This window comes from Apostichopus japonicus, chromosome 21, assembly GCF_037975245.1.
Source record: "Apostichopus japonicus isolate 1M-3 chromosome 21, ASM3797524v1, whole genome shotgun sequence".
Lineage (NCBI taxonomy): Eukaryota > Metazoa > Echinodermata > Holothuroidea > Aspidochirotida > Stichopodidae > Apostichopus > Apostichopus japonicus.
Window position 1 is genome coordinate 2,277,489 of NC_092581.1, and position 20,951 is coordinate 2,298,439.

The following is a 20,951-nucleotide window of genomic DNA, read 5'->3' on the forward strand; positions in this document are numbered from 1 at the left end:
TAAAACACCGACAGAAAGAAGGAAATGAGATTTTCTTCAATTCTTGCCACTCATTCTATGTTTATATATATATATGCTAGTCATATAACTCAAACTGTAAGTCCTAGTTTGATCCTATCGTGACAAGTTAAGCCTATACTATTTAGGGCTACTAGCGGTGTTAATGAAACTACGTGTACAGTTGCAAATCGATAACTCGAGGTTTTAGTACTCAATATGCGAAAATATTCAGAACGGGGCAATTCTGTTACCTCCTTGGGTGGTAAAACTTGGAAACATCCGCCAGTGAGTCTGAGATGGCTGTTCACCATATTCGTCTTCTTGCAATGTGTGAATAACTCTCAAGGTACGTATATTTGATGATGGTGGAAAACTAGTGTTGTAAATACACATATTGTATACGTAGTAACATCCATGTAAAAACTTTAGATGACAACTTTGGTCAGCAATTTTAGTCTTGAAATGACATATTTAGTCCAAGACAACAACAAGAAACAAGATAGAAAGAATGAGTATTTGTTATGTTTCCATATCTTTTCCAGTGTTCAAGTTTTACGGTAGTTCAAACTATATATAACTCCCCGGAATGCTCCTTTAAGGCTATATATACTTATGATGACGTATGGCTCCTATAGGTGCAAGTCTATAAATGTTTATGATAAACCATATTAGCTTTAGTGATTTTAATTATCTCATGTAATATACCACTTGATACTATGCAACAGAGATTTAATTAGCTCTAAAGGCAAGGTTGTGTTTATAATGAAACTCTTGAATCTTTGTCAGGGGCTGAAATGCGGGGGGGGGGGGGGCGGCACACCCGTAACAGTGGCAGAAATCTTCTCCGACTAAGTGAAGACTTCCCCACACCCACCCCACCCCACTATTTCCGCACGCCACTGACTTCGACGGATCCAGGTCTTTTCTGCACAATAGACTCATATTTTGCTCTTGATCGTTGAATCGTTTATTAGTAATTATTTTCGGAAAACGAAATCCAAATTGATGTTTAATAAACACAATAATTTTGTTATTTTTTATATATGAAGGAACGTCCACCATCACGGCATCAACCACCATACCCAGTACGGGGAGTACAATGGGAGGAAACCCGGGGCTATCAGGTAAGCCCAATTTATGACACACTGATTCGACAACTAAAGTTATTAAGCAGAGGGTTGGTAAGCGTTACTCCAACCGCATTACTTGCTCTGTTTATTAATCTCCACTTGTTGGCTACCCATCGAAGTTGGTCTGAGAAATTATTGTATACTTATACTTCGACATATTTTCTTCATTGTGCAGATACCTCGATGCTCGGTGCTACCACTGAATCGCCATCCGTTCCGAAAACATGTTGTTTTTATAAATACTCTTGAATTTTTGTGAGGGCTGTAGGCGAAGGGGGGGGGGGAGGGGAGGGTTGCACTCCCGTAACAGTGGCAGAATTAATTCTTCTCCGACTTAGTAAAGACTTTCCCACCAACACCCACCCCACTATTTCCGCACGCCACTGACTTTGACGGATCCAGGTCTTTGATGCACAATAGACTCATATTTTGCTCTCGATCGTTGAATCGTTTATTAGTAATTATTTTCGGAAAACGAAATCCAAATTGATGTTTAATAAACACAATAATTTTGTTATTTTTTATATATGAAGGAACGTCCACCATCACGGCATCAACCACCATACCCAGTACGGGGAGTACAATGGGAGGAAGCCCGGAGCTATCAGGTAAGCCCACGAATTTATGACACACAGATTCGACAACTTCAGTTATTAAGCAGAGGGTTGGTAAGCGTTACTCCAACCGCATTACTTGCTCTGTTTATTAATCTCCACTTGTTGGCTACCCATCGAAGTTGGTCTGAGAAATTATTGTATACTTATACTTCGACATATTTTCTTCATTGTGCAGATACCTCGATGCTCGGTGCTACCACTGAATCGCCATCCGTTCCGAAAACATGTTGTTTTTATAAATACTCTTGGTTTTTTTGTGAGGGCTGAAGGCGGGGGGGGGGGGGGGTAGAAGGGGAGGGTTGCACTCTCGTAACAGTGGCAGAATTCTTCTCCGACTTAGTGAAGACTTCCCCACCCACCCCACCCCACCCCAATATTTCCACACGCCACTGACTTCAACGAATCCAGGTCTTTTCTGCACTATAGACTCATATTTTGCTCTCGATCGTTGAATCGTTATTAGTAATTATTTTCGGAAAACGAAATCCAAATTGATGTTTAATAAACACAATAATTTTGTTATTTTTTATATATGAAGGAACGTCCACCATCACGGCATCAACCACCATACCCAGTACGGGGAGTACAATGGGAGGAAGCCCGGAGCTATCAGGTAAGCCCACGAATTTATGACACACAGATTCGACAACTTCAGTTATTAAGCAGAGGGTTGGTAAGCGTTACTCCAACCGTATTACTTGCTCTGTTCATTAATCTCCATTGTTGGCTACCCATCGAAGCTTGTCTGAGAAATTATTGTATAGCGCTAAGCAACTTATACTTCGACAAATTTTCTTCATTGTGCAGAAACCTCGACGCTCGGTTCGACCACGGAATCGCCATCCGTTTCGGCAACAAATAAAACGGATACACCAATCATGGGTACCGAGAGGATGACGTCACTCACCATCATAGATGTCACCACTGTGAATACTTCAGGTAGGAGCCTTCTCGCTCCCTCATTAAAAATAAATCAATGGCATGTGGAAATTTCGCTCCTACTTTCCCTTCACCTCCCAACCCCAATCTCCCCCTCCCCGCCCCACCCCACCCCACCCCATCACCTCCACACACAAAGTTAATTTCTAGACCAACCACACAAATTATATAACGCTATTTACAAACAGCAGTGCAGACCGTTTTCACTGTGTGAAAATATAATAACTGCGGTAAAACGCTTCTCCTTTTTTCTGTTTTTTTTTTTGAATTGGTAACCTTTGAAACCGTGACATTATTTTATTACATTTCATTATTTTGCTTAGCCACCGATATGATGACGTCAACCCTTAACTACATCGATGTCAGCACGGATGCACCAGGTAGGGAACTTTTTATGGCAAACCAACGGGGCCAAAAAACGGCGGTTAAGTACAATCAAAACAATCAATCATGGGAGCCGCGTTTTTACTGAAAAGTGATATATTTCTCAAAGCTTCTTCGATGGTCGACAGAAAACATTACACAATCCCCCACCAAATGCGCCATAGAAATTCGACGACACTTACCCAGAATTCAGAAGATCATATTCTGGGTATAGTGTAATTAGTTTTGCGTGTATCATGTCCAATGTCTCGTTAACCCACTAAAGTCTTATTGTAATTCCCAGGCGCGTAGCCAGGAATTTGCCAAGGGAGGGGCGAAACTGTAGATTCGGCATTGCAAACTATCTAAGCGGAGCGCCACAATGGTTGGCGCGAAGCGTACAAGAAAATTTTGGCTGTAAATTTCATTTCATTTCATTTCATTTATTTGTTTTTTCTCAATATACGGTACATTGTATGTCATACAAACGTTTACAGATATGAAATTGAGTATAAAGAGAAAGGAAGTGATCTAAAAACCTGAAAGGCTTATCGAGTAGAGCCACTCCCTAAAGAAGGAAAATAATTAAGTTATCAGAGTTAACGATATAAACAAACAAAGATTTCTAAAAAGTATTATGGATCAATAATCACTTATGTAAACCTCGCTTAATTGACTTTTAAAGGAACGTGGTGACTGAGAATCATTTTGTATATGATCATGATGATTAAGTAGATAATTCCAGCAAGTGTTTGCCCGATAACGTATACTCTGTTTACCCAGGTTACTATGGGGAAAAAGTCTATGTATGTGACCAGCCTGTCTTGTATTATAATCATGGATTTCCCTATTAACAGTGAATAAATTTTTACATATGGGCGGATTATACCCATTAATAGAGCGATAAGCGAATGTAGCAAGATGAACTTTCACAAGGTCCGGTAATTTCAGTAGCTTAAGTGAGGCAAATAATTTACTAGTATGATCGTTATAGTCGGCAGGAGATATATGTCGAATAGCCCTTTTTTGAAGTACAAAAAGTTTCTTAATGTTATAAGCAGCCGTGCCAGACCAAACTGTAATGCAATAAGTAAGGTGAGGATAAATTAAAGTAAAATATAAAGAACGAAGAATATGTTTTGGTAAGTAGTGCTTCAATTTGGAAAGAATCCCAACGCCACGAGAAATATTTGTTGATATTGTATTTATGTGATGACGCCATGTCAGACCAGAATCAATAGTTACCCCTAGAAAAGTGGTAAAACACACTTTTTTTAGACTACTACCATGCATCTGTATGTCAGACAGAATATTCCTATTCCTACCTTCATTGAAAACAACATATTTTGTCTTACCTACATTTAAAGAAAGTTTGTTAGCTGAAAACCAAGCATGAAATTCATCAAGCACATGACAAACTCTAGCCCTCATTTCCACAGGATCCAAGCCAGAGAAAAAAATATTAGTATCATCAGCGAATGATATGATAGTACAATTATCTGACACATGACAAATATCATTTACATATATTATAAAAAGCAAGGGCCCCAATATAGATCCTTGTGGAACCCCACAAACAACATTCATGCAATCAGAATCCGTATGAAGACAATTTGTAAATTGTTTTCTGTTTGATAAATAGCTTCTAATCCAGTCTAGTCCTGTGCCTCTTATGCCATAATGTGACAATTTCATAAACAAAATACGGTGATCAATTGTATCAAACGCTTTGGACAAGTCCAAGAATACACCGACGGAAGTCATTTTATTATCTATGGCATCATACAATACCTCCAAGGCCTCAGTCAAAGCAAGTTCGGTTGAGTGTCCTGGCCGATACCCATATTGACTGTATTATCACAAAAGCGTCCTAGTTAAAGACAGTTTAATATATGAGAGTAAGTCTGACTTTATAAAAAATAAAGTGATTGCATATAGCTTTACCCCCTCCCCCCTCCCCACCCCATAACAAAAAGCGTCCTATATAAAGTCAGTTTAATATATGAGAGTAAGTCTGAATAACAAATAAAGTGACTGTATATAGCTTTACCCCCCCCCCCCCCTCCCCATAACAAAAAGCGTCCTAGTTAAAGTCAGTTTAATATATGAGAGTAAGTCTGACTTTACAACAAATAAAGTGATTGTATATAGCTTTACACCCCTCCCCACCCCATAACAAAAAATGTTATTGTATATAACTTTACCCCCCCCCCCCCCCACCCGCACAGAGTAATGGAGAGGAGATGATTTTGCTCGTTTTTTTACCAGTGGAATCCATATTTTTTAATTCAAGAAAGTTATTTCGCTTTACCCCCTTCCCTTTATCTTTTACTATGTTACAGATGCCGAGGAATCAACCAGTGAAATAACAGTTGCCTTGTATGCAAGTGTTGGTATGGCTATGGTGTTGTTTGTTATCGTTGTCTGCTTCATTTACATAAGGTGCACACAAATGAAAAGCAAAGCTGCAGTTGATGAAATTGAATTACAGACGGGCCAACGAAATCGAGATAGGCAAAGTACATTCTTACCAGCATCCAAGAATGAAACCGAGTGTTCACCGAACCACGAAATAATATTCACATCGGTGAATGAATCTTCTTCCCCTTGGCCAAATGAAGAAGATAAGCAAGTTAAGTTAAAATCCTTCAAAAGCTATGACAGAGATCCCGACTTATTAATTGGCAAAACCAATTAATACCTCTTGATATATAGTTGAACACTGAGTATATAATGTTTGGCTACGCAGAACGAACGGTTTGTGTTCTTTACATAGTAACATATAACCAGCACTAATGGGAATAACAAACCTATGTAAACCTATGTACGCACAGTAATGTAGTGTATTACTAACTTGCACAACGTTGGCGCAGAAGAAGAAAAGAGAAAGGTTGAAGTTTTATAGGAACCTTTAAACGCACTGAGGCGCATGCGCTGATACATACTCTTTCAGTGGCGTAGGAAGGTACTTTTGAGTGGGGGGGGGGCTGAAGACTGACGGCCGGCCTGGGGGAGGGGTCTAAGGGGAGGGTGTGTCGCCCTCCCCTTTGGATTTTTTTTTTTGCATTTCCAGGTGGCTTCAGATGCAATTTGGTGCAATATAGCACACTTAAACACCCACTCCATTTTATAAATAATTTTGCATTTTCACCTGGCCTTAGATGCAATTTGGTGCTCCAAATGAGATTTTCTTTCTCATTTGGAAATGAAAAAGGGGTTTTCTGACTTGCGAAGCGGGGGGGGGGGGGGTGGCGGACTGATACTTCCTCCCCTCCATATTTTTCACTGGGGGGCTGGCGCCCCCAGCCCCCCGGTTCCTACGCCCTTAGTACTCGTTGATATGTTTGTGTTTGTGAGCAGACATAGCTTATATGGCTAGTAATCTTTATTCTACAGTGCTGTTCGTAATTATGTTAGATAATCAAATAATAGTCACTCATAGTTCAAAAGCTTCAACAATCATGATAACACCGCTCGCAAAATACTAGCTCCTACGAACAGATGCCATGGTTTAAATCACGACTGCTACATCACGTCTGCAGAAATATATTGGAAGATATTAGCACTTGTAAAAGGGTACTTTTAACAAACTATGAGAAACTTTAGGATGAAAAAATTTAGGGCGTATTCTGATGAAATTTTAATTAACTAAATTCATAATCATATCTTTACTTTGTGTGCTTACAACTTTGTGGATATATAAAACATTTTTTACCTCACTTTTCATTACTGTGAGTAGCTCGATATGTTTGCAATGTACGCCCTCTATTATGAATATGCATTAGTACAAACGCACTTTATAGTGTCATTAAAACAATATAAAACAACCGTATCAAAACACACACATAACCAAATGTCTTTATATCTGTTGTGAAAAAGTTTTCTTCTATTTTCAACAATTGGTAAGGTTAAATACGTATTATACTATCTAATGTATATGATCATTTTAGTACATTTGTTTCAGAATTAAAATCCGAACGTTGTTAAGTATCGTTTTTAAGTTTTAATCAAGTATTGATTACTATAAGTTAAACAAAATGGCCGGGGGATTAGTCTTACAACTCTTTCCGTCATTTAATTTAATTTAATTTAATTTAATTTAATCTCATTTCATTTCATTTCATTTCATTTCATTTCATTTCATTTCATTTCATTTCATTTCATTTCATTTCATTTCATTTCATTTCATTTCATTTCATTTCATTTCATTTCATTTCTAATTTCATTTCTAATCTAATTTCTAATTTACACATATTATTGATTATACGTTAAATAAATGGCCTGCATATTTGTGAAAGGGATGTGTTCTGAGAAACCTCGTGGCTGAATTAACAAACAAATAGAACACTGCAAGAAAGGAAGTAAAAACAACTAAGGAAGCAAGAAAAAGAACAAAAAACAGGACCGTGTGTGTACGTATACGGTGTGTACACACTTAACATACATGTATACAAAAACTATGAGATGGTCAAAAGAAACCATGATAGTAAAACTTATCGGGAGAATGCAATCAATAATAAATTGCATTCCTATCTTATTGAAGAAAGAGAGTGAATTATAATAATCCTTGATGCTGATCCTTAACCGACCAGTTCTCTTACAACGTGTGGGAAGATGGAACGCATTGTGTTCTGGTAGACAGAGAATTCCAGACATTTATAGGACAGTTTCGCGTATATAAGCTTCAGAACCCCAAGTTAAGTTGTAATGCAGGATAAATAGTGGGTTTAAATTGGCATGTCTAGTGTCATCCTTATGTATGTCATTATTGCTTAAAGAATCATTCTTTGAAAACACAGGATTAATGATCATTTAAAAGCTGTGTATGTACAAAACCTGCGATGTTTACATTATAACAAGATACTTTAAATTTTAAGAGATTAAGATTAAGGAGTAACTGGCTGGCGGGTCATCATTAATTTGCAAATTTGCCGATTAGCCTTTTTTTCCGGTAGATGGAACAACCGGTTAACGATTGAATTTGCTGTTTTCAGAACAAGTATATATAGAACATGTACGAGAGGAGAGATGGCCGGCGACCACAGTTTCGTAAAGTGGTCGGAGAATTATTCTTCTTTTCTCCTCTCTTTTTATTATCGGAAAGAATATATTTCCCTTTAAAAATTACGCCAACATATCTAACATCTATTTTGGAAATGGACAAAGATGTTATCTCACCCAGGTAAGCTAATATATAGAGTCAATATATACTTCAAGGAATTTTTATGAACTTAGAGTCTTCTAAACTTTTTTTTTTTTTTAATTCATTAATATATGTCGATTCCACTTGAATGTGTAGATTTTGTACTAAATAAAATGCATGTATCATTAGTTTTATCAATATTCAGTGATAGCTTATTAGCAGCAAACCAGTTCCGATATTTATGGCTTCCTTTGGGGTATACACTTTCACATACAGAATAAAGTATACGGGGAGTATCATGTATATTGGTTGTATACCAGTGCAGAAGGAAAAATCCTTTGCAGATTCCACCACGCATGCGCGAAATCGATTTATGATGATTTTATCAAGATTTATATCAGGTTCATGGTTAGTTCTTTTCTACTCAAATAAGTATGAAAAGAAATAATATAAAAAAAAATTATTTTTTAATTTTTTGTGCATTTTCTTGTGCAGTCTCAACATCGATTGCATTTTGCTTTAAAACTCCACGAGTATACACGGTATAGGTATAAATGAGCCAATTTTCACCGGGCTTCGTTGAAGTTTGCCGAGGCGGGACAGAATGAAGCGATAAGTCAAACAAGTTGTTCGGTTACACATTTGAAGACGGGGAAATGTACCCCTGAGTGTTCTCGCGTAGGCCTACTAATTTGAATTGACGGAGACTATATATAAGGAACCACCGGTTAAGGGCTACAGTTCTTGTTTTCAAGACACATATATGCACGTTGTAATACACATAGGAACGGAAGTCATTTTCTTGTTATTTTACCGAACAGATGCTATTTGAATCTCCAGTAAGGAAATTACAGTCACATAGGACAAGTAATTGGAATAAACCTTCAACGGCCAAAATGACTCCCTACGACCAAACTTTATATTGTGGCGACCTATAACCTGTACCAACAAAACTACAAATTCGGCAAAATCTAAACCGTGAGTTTGGCCGAATAAAAAAACATGGTATATGTATTGTATTTTATGTTGTTAACTCGTTACACCGTTGTACCTATGATGAGTGTGTTGTTTGCCGAGATATTTCTAATACAATACACTTCACGCATGCGCACGTAACACGTTCTCCATTTATTGCCTCAAATAACATCTTATACCAAGCATAATACACTAACGAGAAAGTGTGTTCTTGAGATTATATGAATGGAGTCGCCAAAACATGTTTTCATTGAGTTGCTAGAATTAAGAAGCTGACGTCATCATCAATTCGGTCTTAAAGGAGCAGTCCAGAGATTTTTTATTTTTTTTATTTATTAAAATTGAATATCTCACGGAACAGATATAGGTAGAGATATGCCTAACACTTTTTTTTTCTTTTGACACCTATGACATATCAAGACTAATATTCGTCCTAAAGAGTTGTCCTTTAAAGAAAACGGTCAGGTCTCACCCAATTAGACTCGGGTGAAAGCAGAAAAACATATACATAAATAGAATAAACAGAATTTGTGATGGAACAGAAGCGGCTATCTGCAGCACACACACACATTCACACACACGCGCACAAAGAAAGCAGTAACTTTGAAGTTTACCAAACTTAGTGTGACATGTTCAAATGTATATCTCCACAGACGGTTACCTATTATTTACTGATATTATAAATAGTTACGGTGTCTGGATACTGGTTAATAATTGTTATAACTTATGGCTCGGTGAAACAGGTTTCTGTTGGTCCTATTTGTGGATTTGTATTATTTCTAATGAACAGCCGCCAATATACTTCCAATACGAAATGTGATTAAGTTTGCGGTAAAGAGAGCAAACGATCACGTGATTCGTTTGAACCCTCCAGTATTTCTCACGCCCCCAGAAAATGCCCATCTATACCTGAATGTGGTGTTGTTCGTTACCATTACATCCGGGTATTAGTAATTAAACGACACCTGTGATACTGGTAACATAATTAACACCGATCTTTGAGAGGCAATTCTGTTATTAAAAGACTGACACAAACGAGGTCATACAACTTTTACAGGTCACCAAAAGTAAGGCTATTCATTTCCAATTGAAAACTTGTTATGTGCAAGGAAATATGTAGCCTCTCTCTAACGTGTTGGTAGCAGTGTACATTATAACTATATACGCCTATGTGGTGATATAACCTGCAGGGGTTTATCGAGCTCCCGGCAGGGAAGGAGCAGGGGGAAGGGGGCTGAATGGCTGAATGTGACTAAGTGTGGCACGGACAGGGGATGGTGGGAGGTGATGAGAGAAACCTGGAGCAAGGTCAATCATTTAAATGTCTGCAGCTAGTCTACCCAAGCTGTCTTCCGTTTGTAAGATCCGCTTACTTATTCACAGCTCCCTCCCCCCCCCCCCTATAGGATTGTACAAGTACGTGTACTTGTGCGTGTACTACGTATATATATATGTATAATAAATATATATATATATTTATATATATATATATTTATATGTTGATACTAGATGAGACTAGTGGAACACTAGTAGTTGTAACTCGGAGTTTCACGCTTTGTAGCGATCTTCAGAGTTGTCTGAAGATCGCTACAAAGCGTGAAACTCCGAGTTACAACTACTAGTGTTCCACTAGTCTCATCTAGTATCAACATATATTCCGCTCTGTCCAATGGACATAGAGCACTCTGCGCCAAGATAGACGCCAACCTACTCTATATATATTTATATATATATAGCCTATATATATAGCCTATATATATAGCCTATATATATAGCCTATATATATAGCCTATATATATCTGATCTGAACTTCCCCGATCCGATGGAGCGCATATATATAACAATTTTGACAGAATTTTGAGGCAAATATGTTTGGTAGTTGTTAACACGCCACCAACAGTCTCCTCATGAGTTCAACCACACACTTTATGATCATGTTGATTCAGTGTCAGGATTTTTTATTTTCTTCGGAAACACTTGATCATTCTGGACCAGATTTTCAAAATACGACAGCATCAGCAAAATCTTTTTAAACAACATCTCTGGTTCCGAAAGATCACACTTTGTGTCACCCTTCATTTACCACCGAGTTTCAAGGATTGTTAACCGTGCAGGTAATTTAGGGGTTCTTATACAAACTCAAGCACAATAATCGGATTTCCGACATGTCATCTTTCAACAAAATTTTGTTCCAGTCATGGCTATATCTGGGCGATCAAAGCGTAGGCGAACTTCAACTCGGTTTTCAACCGATAAGGAAATTGCTATATATTTGTCGCATGGATACTTTTTCTGCTACCGTACTCTTTTTTTTCATTTTCTTCAAAAATTTTAATCTTTGACCTCCATCTGTGGTCATGATTAAGGAGGTATATGGACTTCATAATAATAATACTTTTCACAATAATAGACATATACTATATTTGGTTAGAGCATGGAGGTAAAAACAGAAAAACACTCTGTTTTTACCTCCATGGTTAGAAGAAAAAGAAAGTGAGGAACTGAGGTGAAAGGTTTAGAGACATTTAAAATGCTTAATGGAACGTATTAAGTTGTTGCGTATACAGCCATGTGGATTAAGATAACATATGTGCATATAATAGCGTTACACGACCAAGTGTGTGTTAGCTCGCATTAAGATCTTACATATACAAATATTTCCGCTATCGTTATCATCTTGTTACTACGGCGACTGCTTGGTTAAACATTTCATCTCCCAAATTATACCGTTCTCAAAAGTCTTCTTCCTGAAGCTTTTTTCTGTTTTTTTTTTTTTGCGTGTCTTAATTTAATGATTTTGATTTCTAGTGGGGGGCATATAAGAATTACAAACGGCCATAACATCCTACAAAAGTTTTTAAGTGTTCCTTCCTTCGTCTGGAATTACTCCTCCAACATATATAAGGGGTTAATCAACGGTCTAGCGTGCGTTACTCGCAGGATTAATGCACGATCGGGGGATAATGCAAGCGATGCACGAGGGCGGAGCCCGAGTGCATCCAGCGATAGCATTAACACCCGGAGTGCATTAATCATGTGAGTAACGTACGCTAGACCGTTGATTAACCCCGTTCATTCATACACTACCATTTGTGTGGGGGGAAAATCATAAAACAAAACATTTTTGGTTACATATAACCAAAGATTTATTAAAGTGATGCCCCGTAATTTTACCGTGCGTTACTCACAAGATTAACCACGGTCAGCTGACCTGAATGGACCAATAGGATTTAGGAATCTTTACTAAGTATGAATAAATATATGATCAACACAGATTGAATATTAATCAACAACCCTGTCGGTATATATTTATATATAGACAATGTGCAACGAGGGTAGTATTTGTTTCCATGGTGATACAGACGGAATGGGTAGTTCCGCTGTAGAACACTGACTATTTTCAACGGTTGTTTATGTAATGTTGACAAATGCTATACACTTTCTGCTATTTGTTGTATAGTTACAAATGATTGTAAATTAATGTTTTTCACTATATATGAAGACTGATTTCATGTTACATTTTGTTATACCATGTCCAAGGACATGGATGTTAAAAGAGTTTGAACGAAAGGCGGTGGGAGATGGGGGAAATGGTGTTACCCTTAAGACTCGCCGGGGAAGGGGGAGGGGAATTATTTGTGCATTAATTTTTTAATATTCTATAGATTGTGGATCTAAGTCTGCTGGGATTTACGACCCTAAGAGCTATTGTATCTTTTCTTCGCTTGAATCAGTTATGAAAAAAAATATCAATGCGGAAAGTAACATGTATCTTGAAATGAGCTGAGCTAAAAGATTGATGACGTCATCGTGAATGACTAACAATTATCTCTGCGTGCCAGTTAATTAACACGGTTAAAGACAATTCAATTTCCTGCATACAACCAATGGCTTACTGTGACAGCCTACATCGTATCGCATGCAAGAGATTGGACCTTTGGTGTGGCCGTATCACGTATGATACGCTGATCACAAGACCAAAACACTGCTACCGTATATGTGGAATGGTTGCCTGCGTGGCCAATCTTTGTTTTGCGCGCCGATGAAAACGGAAGCAAGTCATATACACGATTCGTATATATGTAATGGAAACATGCATGTGTAAGATTGAATAGAACATGGGCCTCTACATTTTTCTTTCCAAGGGTTATAGCACTGGTGAAAAGTCACAAGGGATGCTCAAAGCGAAAGCGATATATAACATACATGGTAATGAATACGTTATTGGAGGTGAGTATAGTACAGTGGTAACAAAATTAATTGTGACGTCATGATCGAACCCACGAACATTATAATCCTGTATTAGATAGATTTATGTTAGCGCTGTGACCTTCGCTGAGGTGAAATGATTACGATTTGTACACAGTGATGTGACGTATAGAGCCTGTATGAATCAATTAGTGGAGGGGGAAAGACATAACCCCGGTGTGAGATTAATTAATTAGTGGGGACAAGGTAGGGATTAATTCTAGGACAATAAACAAGAACAGATGTGACGGAGGCAGGATGACTCTGTAAAGAAAAGGTCAAGTCCATATACCTACTGGCTAGTCCTACAACGTTTTAGTTAGCAGCCATCTAACATCTGGAGAGAGTTAATCGTACATTGACATCATATTCAATCCAAACCATGTTAAATAATTCCTTGGAAAAAAAATGAGCATGAACTATGTAGTTCATTCACCTACTCCTTATAATATTGTAATCACCTGGCCATTTTACTACATGTCATCGACAAATCTTTATTTTGCTCAGTCTTCTGCTGCATTCTTGCATATGGGAGAACCTGTCGATGTTCTTTATATAGTACTCCCTCCCACTATTTATGCCATCCTCAGAAACAGATGGTCACGAGTTAAAATTTGATCAACCTCATGCCCGTCCCCCCCCCCTCCCTCACCTCCCCGTCCTGCAAGATTTGTACAGTTTGTTCGTTGACGCTGGTCTATGCACGATACTCACTCCCTCCGTAAACAAACCTGTCTCACAGACACCAGAGTATGATCTTTCTCAAGTTCGATCATACAGCCGTCTTTTACTCGCTACCCCCCCTCCCCCTCGTCCCCTCCCTCTGTTTTTGTCAACCTCATGGCCTTGTTGACGATCAGCAACTGTGCAAATTATCAAACCACGCAGAAAGAGTTGGTACCATAGGCTATATATTATTCGGCGCGACACATGCACACTACTGATTTCATGAAATCAATTATAAACGCTTCCACCCTCCAGTTCCATAAAGTTATGTAATTTTGTGATAGGGTGGGGTGGGGTGGGGACGCTGGTTGTTTTCACAGTAATTTTTTTTATATTTTTTATATGAAACACCATCTTTCAGCCTAGAGCGCTCACTTTATAGGCATAGAGAAAGTTCGCTAAAATTCCTATAATATGATCGTTGAAAGTGACTAAAATACAAGACAAGGAGATAATCATTGTTATATCAATCAACTTGACTAACTATTTATTACATTATGTTATAAGTGTTATCCAAAATCGCTTCACGTAAACAGGAAGTTGTTGTTTGTATAATGTTCAATTAATTCGAGTGTTTGCTTCTAGTGATACTTAGTTAAATATACTTGTTTATCTCATATTGGCGCATGATTTTATTAGATCAAGCTTAAACTTGGCAAATTAGGTTATTCTGCTCTTTGAATTCAGACACATAATTATGATATTTTCCCCCCGAATGTAGACATATAAGGGAAATAATGCGCCTGAAGATTGGTGTGTTTTATATAGCAATGGTAAATGTTTCGGAAGTATATTTAAAAAAAATTCATATTCTCCGTTAATTTTCTGTCGCAGAGGAAATTGTACGCAATATAGTACTCTCAAAATACAGTCTGGCAAATAGCCTACGATTACACGTTCAAGCCAACAGGGTAATGTCAGGCTACTACACTAGTTGTAACAAAACTACAACCAACCAGTGAACTAATTCACGGACACGTGATCAGTTAACGACTTAACAACACGTTACCTAGTATATAACACATTACACGACAAACGCTATAAACGCGAAGTTCATTTATCTGCAAGGTGATGTCGCTATAGTTTATATAGTCAAGTTTATCTAATATATAACAACATTGTCGCACGATTACAACAGTATGAGTACGAGTACAATTAGAAATCCCATTGGCCACGAGTACCAACAAAACGAGTACAAGACTCTAAGGGCGGAGTACGGTTACTTAATAGTGTACTATTACTAGTAGTATACCTATATACTAGGTTTTCAAAATGGCACCAAATCCATTAGACCAAGTTTGCGTACTATAATATATACGCTAGAAAATATAATACCAATTTGAATTTGTGTAACAAGTATATATACATAATAACAATTGTATTTCTTACTGTTCAATTAACTGAGACACTTTGCTGCCTATAGACTGCACTACTTCATTTTGTTGTGACCGTCAATATTTTTCGTAACTTGTCTCCAAAACACTCATACTTCTGTTACATTATACTTTTACCTTAGGCTGTAAAAACAATTTCTGTCATGTATCACTGTATGTCAACTTGAACTTAGAATCTATTACACTGTTGTTTTAATGTACATATCATATCTAACCATTCCATCAATATTGAATGACATGACCTGTAATTGACTGCCACGAAGCCGTGCAGAGTGGATGTCACGTGATTCTAAAGGTTTTTTTATTTTTTTATTTAACGACCCGCTAGAGGATATGTTCAATTTACCTCTGGTCTTCACATTTACCGTTTAGTTCGTGACAGAGTCAGCCGTGTAGTATCTATTCGAACGGTTTGTTCGTCTTGCCAAGCAAAGACGAATGAATTACTTTAGTTTGTTTTGTAGTTTCTTCGGCTGAGCCAATAATTGACGTATGTACATTCAGGGAGTATATAGTGTTGTATATCAACAAAGATTTACACGCAATGGAAAGATATTGTGGTGAAGCAAACCGTTCTTCAGAAGGGAAACATACATATATATTATGATGTGGTTTTAAAGATATTATTTTTGGAAAACTTGATACCTGTGTGGTCACACAGATTACCGAACGTGATTTATTTATGTGGTTTACAACATTCGTTGTTGATGGGATTTTAATTTTAAGGACGAGACGCAGATACTCGTGAGAGGAAAGCTATACATAAAAATGTATTTTCATATGTTATTGTCGTTCTTTTTCTGTGCTTCGTTGGGCCTACATTTGTCTTCGGCTTTGCGATTGAAGAAACAACCTGTGGGTGGTGTGGTTGCTCCAGGTGAAACGGTCATTTTACGTTGTGCTATCAACTCACCATACGCCGTCACTGTATTTTGGAAGAATATTGATAAAATGTTATATTTGTCGATGAATACCTTCGTGGAACCACAGGATGGCTTGAATGTCACTTCCCTGAAAGAGAGGTATTCGATTGTCGGTGACCAGGATAGGGGAGAATATTTCTTGAGAATAGAACAGTTTATGATCGACGACGTAGGAAACTACACGTGTGAGTATTATCAAAACAGAAGCGTCAGATCAAGGGTAGCCGATCTTCGTATTGCGACCCCTCCAAACGCGATGTACCCAGCGTGTAGCATCACCCCACAAGGTCCGCACGCCATCGGCGATGTCGTTACGTTGTCTTGCGAATCAGTAGGGGGAACCCCACCAGCGAGTCTCGCTCTCCGTCGTGGATCCGAAACCTTACGGATTTATCTTCCATTTGGAAACCTGCCGGATTCGTTGGTGACTCATTCTTTCATTCTAACGGAAAGGGACGTCAATAGACGCTATACCTGCGTAGCGAGACACCCGGCTTTAATAAACCCCCGTTCGTGCTCCCTTATGCCGTTACGTAACCGGGTTGGAGTTTATTTGCGACCCCTTGTCGCTAAAGTTATGGAAGGTGAGAGTACCATGTTTACTTGTGTAGCGGAACGTCTGCCGAATCTGAGATTCAACTGGTACGTCGATGACGTCAAAGTTGACGGGAACAACAGATTTCGTCAGGTGGATTCGTCCGGACAAAGATTGTTGTTAATCGATACGTCAATAGATTTAGACTTTTCACTCGTGACATGTGAAGTGATACAAGTTGGACCCGGCCACACGGGTATTGCAACGTCTCTCATTTCTGTCGACAAACGGCCAAAGCCAACTATGGCCACAACGACAAGTGTTCCTCTATCAACTATGAGAGAACGACCACTCTCACTGTCAGACGATGGGGAAAGTGGCGATTACATTGGATCTGGTGGTCTTGATTCCTACGATATGAGCATTTCATCAGAGAATGATGAAAACGGATTAATTGAAGGATCTAAGACTATATCACCTATGACAACCGAAACATCTTCGGCAAATGACGGTACTACGTCAGAGGCGGCTTCAACTGCCAAATCTGCTACTGTCCACATTAGTTCTACGGGATCAGAGGTCGTTAAGGACACATCACATGATGCGACCTTTAATAGTCCATCATCGTCCAATAATGAGTCCAGGGAGGAAGTAGTAACGTCCAATTCAACAACATTTCCTGACAAAACCAATACACGAGATGACATTACTGATAATAGGACAGACAGTTTAATATCTAATGATGAACTTGCTGACCATGAATCAACAACTTTCCCTGTTACCTCGGAGACGAACAAAGTAACTGTTACCACTAATGTTAATAACCAGCGTACGTCTCCGACAAGTGATTCCATCAGTACCGAGAAACCTTTGTACGCTACAAAAGATTGTATCGTGGAGAGTACAGTCGCGTCTACCGAGGAGCAAACGACCACAGATGAAGCGGTTACGAAAACAACTCCACCTATTAAAGAGGTAGAACCATCAAGTAGCAAAAATGTAGTACATGAATCTACGTCCACAACATCATCCCCTGACAGCCGCAGACCCACAAGACAAATGAATATAGTTTTTAATGTATCCATTACTAAACCAGTACCGTCAACACACAAGACGTCGATGAAACCCAAGGAAAAGCTTAGGTCAACAATAACCTCGACATTGAGAAGGGAACCCAGCTCAACAACTCAATCATCATCACCGACGACGATAAAAACCGATGCGTTGCCGCAAAGCTCGACAACGTCATCAACACCGATGAAAACGACATTCCGTGTAAAAGAGACTTCAACAATAACAACAACAAGAAAATCAACAACAACATCACCGACAACACCGACAAAATTAACAACACTACCAACAACACCAACACCACCACCAACACCAACAACACCAACACCCACAAGAAAATTGAGTGAAAAGGAAACCTCAACAACATCGACAGAAACGACAGTCGGTGTAAAACAACCTTCAACAACGACAATATTAATTGATGAAATAAAAAGCTCAACGATTACATCAACACCATTTATGGAGCTTGACGAAAAGCACAGCTCAACAATGACACCGACAATGGAACTCGGTGTTATATCTACCACTGATTTGCCAAAAGCTAGTGATACGTCTACTATGGAATTAGAGGAAGAGATAACATTCGTGTCAAGAAAATCGACAACCGTACGCGCAACTAGTAAAACATTCACCAAAGACGTAATATCAAGCACCGTCGAAAGACTAAGTCATGGGGTTACCACATCAGAACGCTTAACAACGGAAGTTTCTGAAGGAGTTCAGTATAAAGATGATAAAATAACCTCTGTGGCACCAACTCCCAGAGGTGTCAAAACCGTGACACTCTCCACAGACAGTAGCGGAACCGATCAAGAAATCGTAACGCACGCAACAGCCGTTACGACTCAGGCATCACACAATGGGACATTAACGAATTCTCAGAGGACAACATCTTTTGTCGATAGTAGTAGTTCAATGACCAAAAATGATGAGAACATTGAAAATGAAACGAATAAAGATGTGTCGACGTTTATGACGCCTTCGTCACCAAAAGAGACCATTTTTACAACTGGAAGGAAAGATACCACGGCTGTTGGAGGTACAATAAGTGACATGGAAACTACTCAAAGGAAAATTGATTTGAATGAGACCTTAGAGGTTGCTCACGGGAATGATTCAGACTCGGAAATTCCGAACGATACAGATGGAATTGGTCAAAATGATATTCTAATCAATTTATCAGAATCTCATTCCGGTCAGTATGTGGATAATAGAGTATGGCATTATGCTATTATAGGGACAGGGGTGGTAGTACTTGGTATTGTTATTGTGACAGTGGTATCCGCCATTGTCGTCTCAAAGAGAAAGGATGAAACATAGATATAGGGATATAGTGCATGCTACTACATCCAACCAACAGTTGTGTACGTAACAGAGGCGGTGGACGAGTTTTCAAGCTGGGTTGCGGAATACAAACTTCGAGGGTCTCATGGGCATGTGACTTTGATGGGTGCGGGGGTGCGGTGGGTTGAGGGGGAGCAAAGTTTATTGCACTTATCTCAAAATTTCACAAAATTCCTTCCTTGGCCAAAAATTTCAGTATTTGATTTTTTTTTAAACAAAAGCCACTTCTTAATTACACATTTTATTGTTCAGCTGCAGGGCATGTTTTTATTTACAACTATAATAATTTGTAGGTAATTTTGCGACAACAGGGGACTTTCTTAGGGTAAAAAATTGAAAAGACGTGCTTTGTGCCAACATTGAGCACTTCTGTTCACTTGTGATAGAAGTACTTTTGGTTTTTTATAATACTGGGGGACACGATGTGCCATGTCTTTTATGGTATCTTTGTGTTTTTCTTGTTTTGTTAAGAAAAAAATGACATTTTCCCCTTAATCCAACAACTAAAAGTAAAGGTAACTTAAGATTGTTTCACGGGAAACTTAGAATATATTATGCAAACAAAAAATAGGTGCTGTAAATATGATGTGATAAATTTTGTCAAACCTTATTGGAATATTGGATAACTGAGTATAAAGTAAGAAATTTGTAGCCTATATTCAAGAGATGGAAGACTGGAAAAGGAGGAGACCGGAAGTGAATACTGTAAATATAATTTATGTAGAAAGTGTGACGTTGTAATGTGAGAGAGATATGTAGATTATGAAAATGAAATGGATGTCGTGGGTGTCTCGTTGGATTTATGATATGAATTATGTCTATATTACAATCATTACGTCATAACAATGATTGGAACGATGTAAAACAAGAAAATGGTTATACAACAATAGCAATGAAAAGGGGTTTGCATACAATGTATATATGTATCTGTCGCTGTAAAAAAAAAAAAAAAAAAAAAAAAAAACATGCTTAAATCGTTTAACATAAAAATGCTGGATTTTTTTCTTTAAAAATGCGGTGCGCTATCTCTCAACTGATATATTAATATGGTAAAACACTAAACAGTAAACAGGTAAACGTTCCATAAATATCGAAATGTTAAAATTAGATGCCAATTAGTGTTATGTTGTAATGTCCTGACTTCATCTTTTATACTATTCAGAGATTATAACATTGCACACGTTTATATTCGATGTTTGACATGTTGATAAGTTTTTCAACATTTATGAAATAAAGAGCAGAAAATAAGCTATGCTATGTGTGTACTATACTGATATACTACAACTCAGATCCACACGTTTATATCACGATAAGTTTTTCAACATTTATGAAACAAATTACAAAAACAATGTAAGCGCGCGTATGCTAGTGCGCCTATATATGTGTTACTAATGTTGGAGTTAGCATGCATGCTATAACGTTCAATGATTTTTTTTCCTTCTCTGGTCGTTGGCATGGCAATATCCAAGTATGGCACGCTTAAATGTAACTCATCAAAGTTATATTATACTATAACTTGATGTGTATATATCTGTATATGTAT

At 38.1% G+C, this 20,951-nt stretch overlaps 2 protein-coding genes across 6 annotated transcripts; both read left to right on the top strand.

Moving 5' to 3' along the window:
- Positions 1 to 36: 36 nt before the first annotated feature.
- Positions 37 to 8,655, top strand: LOC139962699 (uncharacterized). 5 transcript variants are annotated; one of them, XM_071962890.1, is made up of 7 exons: positions 38 to 346; positions 1,050 to 1,124; positions 1,664 to 1,738; positions 2,286 to 2,360; positions 2,555 to 2,686; positions 3,010 to 3,066; positions 5,392 to 8,655. In XM_071962890.1, exons 1-7 carry the CDS (start codon positions 217 to 219, stop codon positions 5,745 to 5,747), a joined length of 900 nt encoding a protein of 299 aa, XP_071818991.1. In that variant the 5' UTR covers positions 38 to 216; the 3' UTR covers positions 5,748 to 8,655. The 5 variants fall into 5 exon arrangements, with proteins under 5 accessions (XP_071818996.1, XP_071818991.1, XP_071818993.1 ...); XM_071962892.1 differs by lacking the exon at positions 2,286 to 2,360; XM_071962893.1 differs by lacking the exon at positions 1,050 to 1,124.
- Positions 8,656 to 15,878: 7,223 nt separating this feature from the next.
- LOC139962696 (uncharacterized) lies at positions 15,879 to 20,436 on the top strand. Its single transcript, XM_071962888.1, has one exon. It carries the CDS (start codon positions 16,304 to 16,306, stop codon positions 19,382 to 19,384), a length of 3,081 nt encoding a protein of 1,026 aa, XP_071818989.1. The 5' UTR covers positions 15,879 to 16,303; the 3' UTR covers positions 19,385 to 20,436.
- Positions 20,437 to 20,951: the final 515 nt, after the last annotated feature.

Excerpts from the sequence above, each read along its gene's own strand:
- LOC139962699 (XM_071962890.1), top strand. The coding sequence starts at position 217 with ATGCGAAAATATTCAGAACGGGGCAATTCTGTTACCTCCTTGGGTGGT. Across the intron at positions 347-1,049 it reads ATGTGTGAATAACTCTCAAG|GAACGTCCACCATCACGGCA; the intron begins GTACGTATATTT and ends TTATATATGAAG. Across the intron at positions 3,067-5,391 it reads TGTCAGCACGGATGCACCAG|ATGCCGAGGAATCAACCAGT; the intron begins GTAGGGAACTTT and ends ACTATGTTACAG.
- LOC139962696 (XM_071962888.1), top strand. The coding sequence starts at position 16,304 with ATGTATTTTCATATGTTATTGTCGTTCTTTTTCTGTGCTTCGTTGGGC.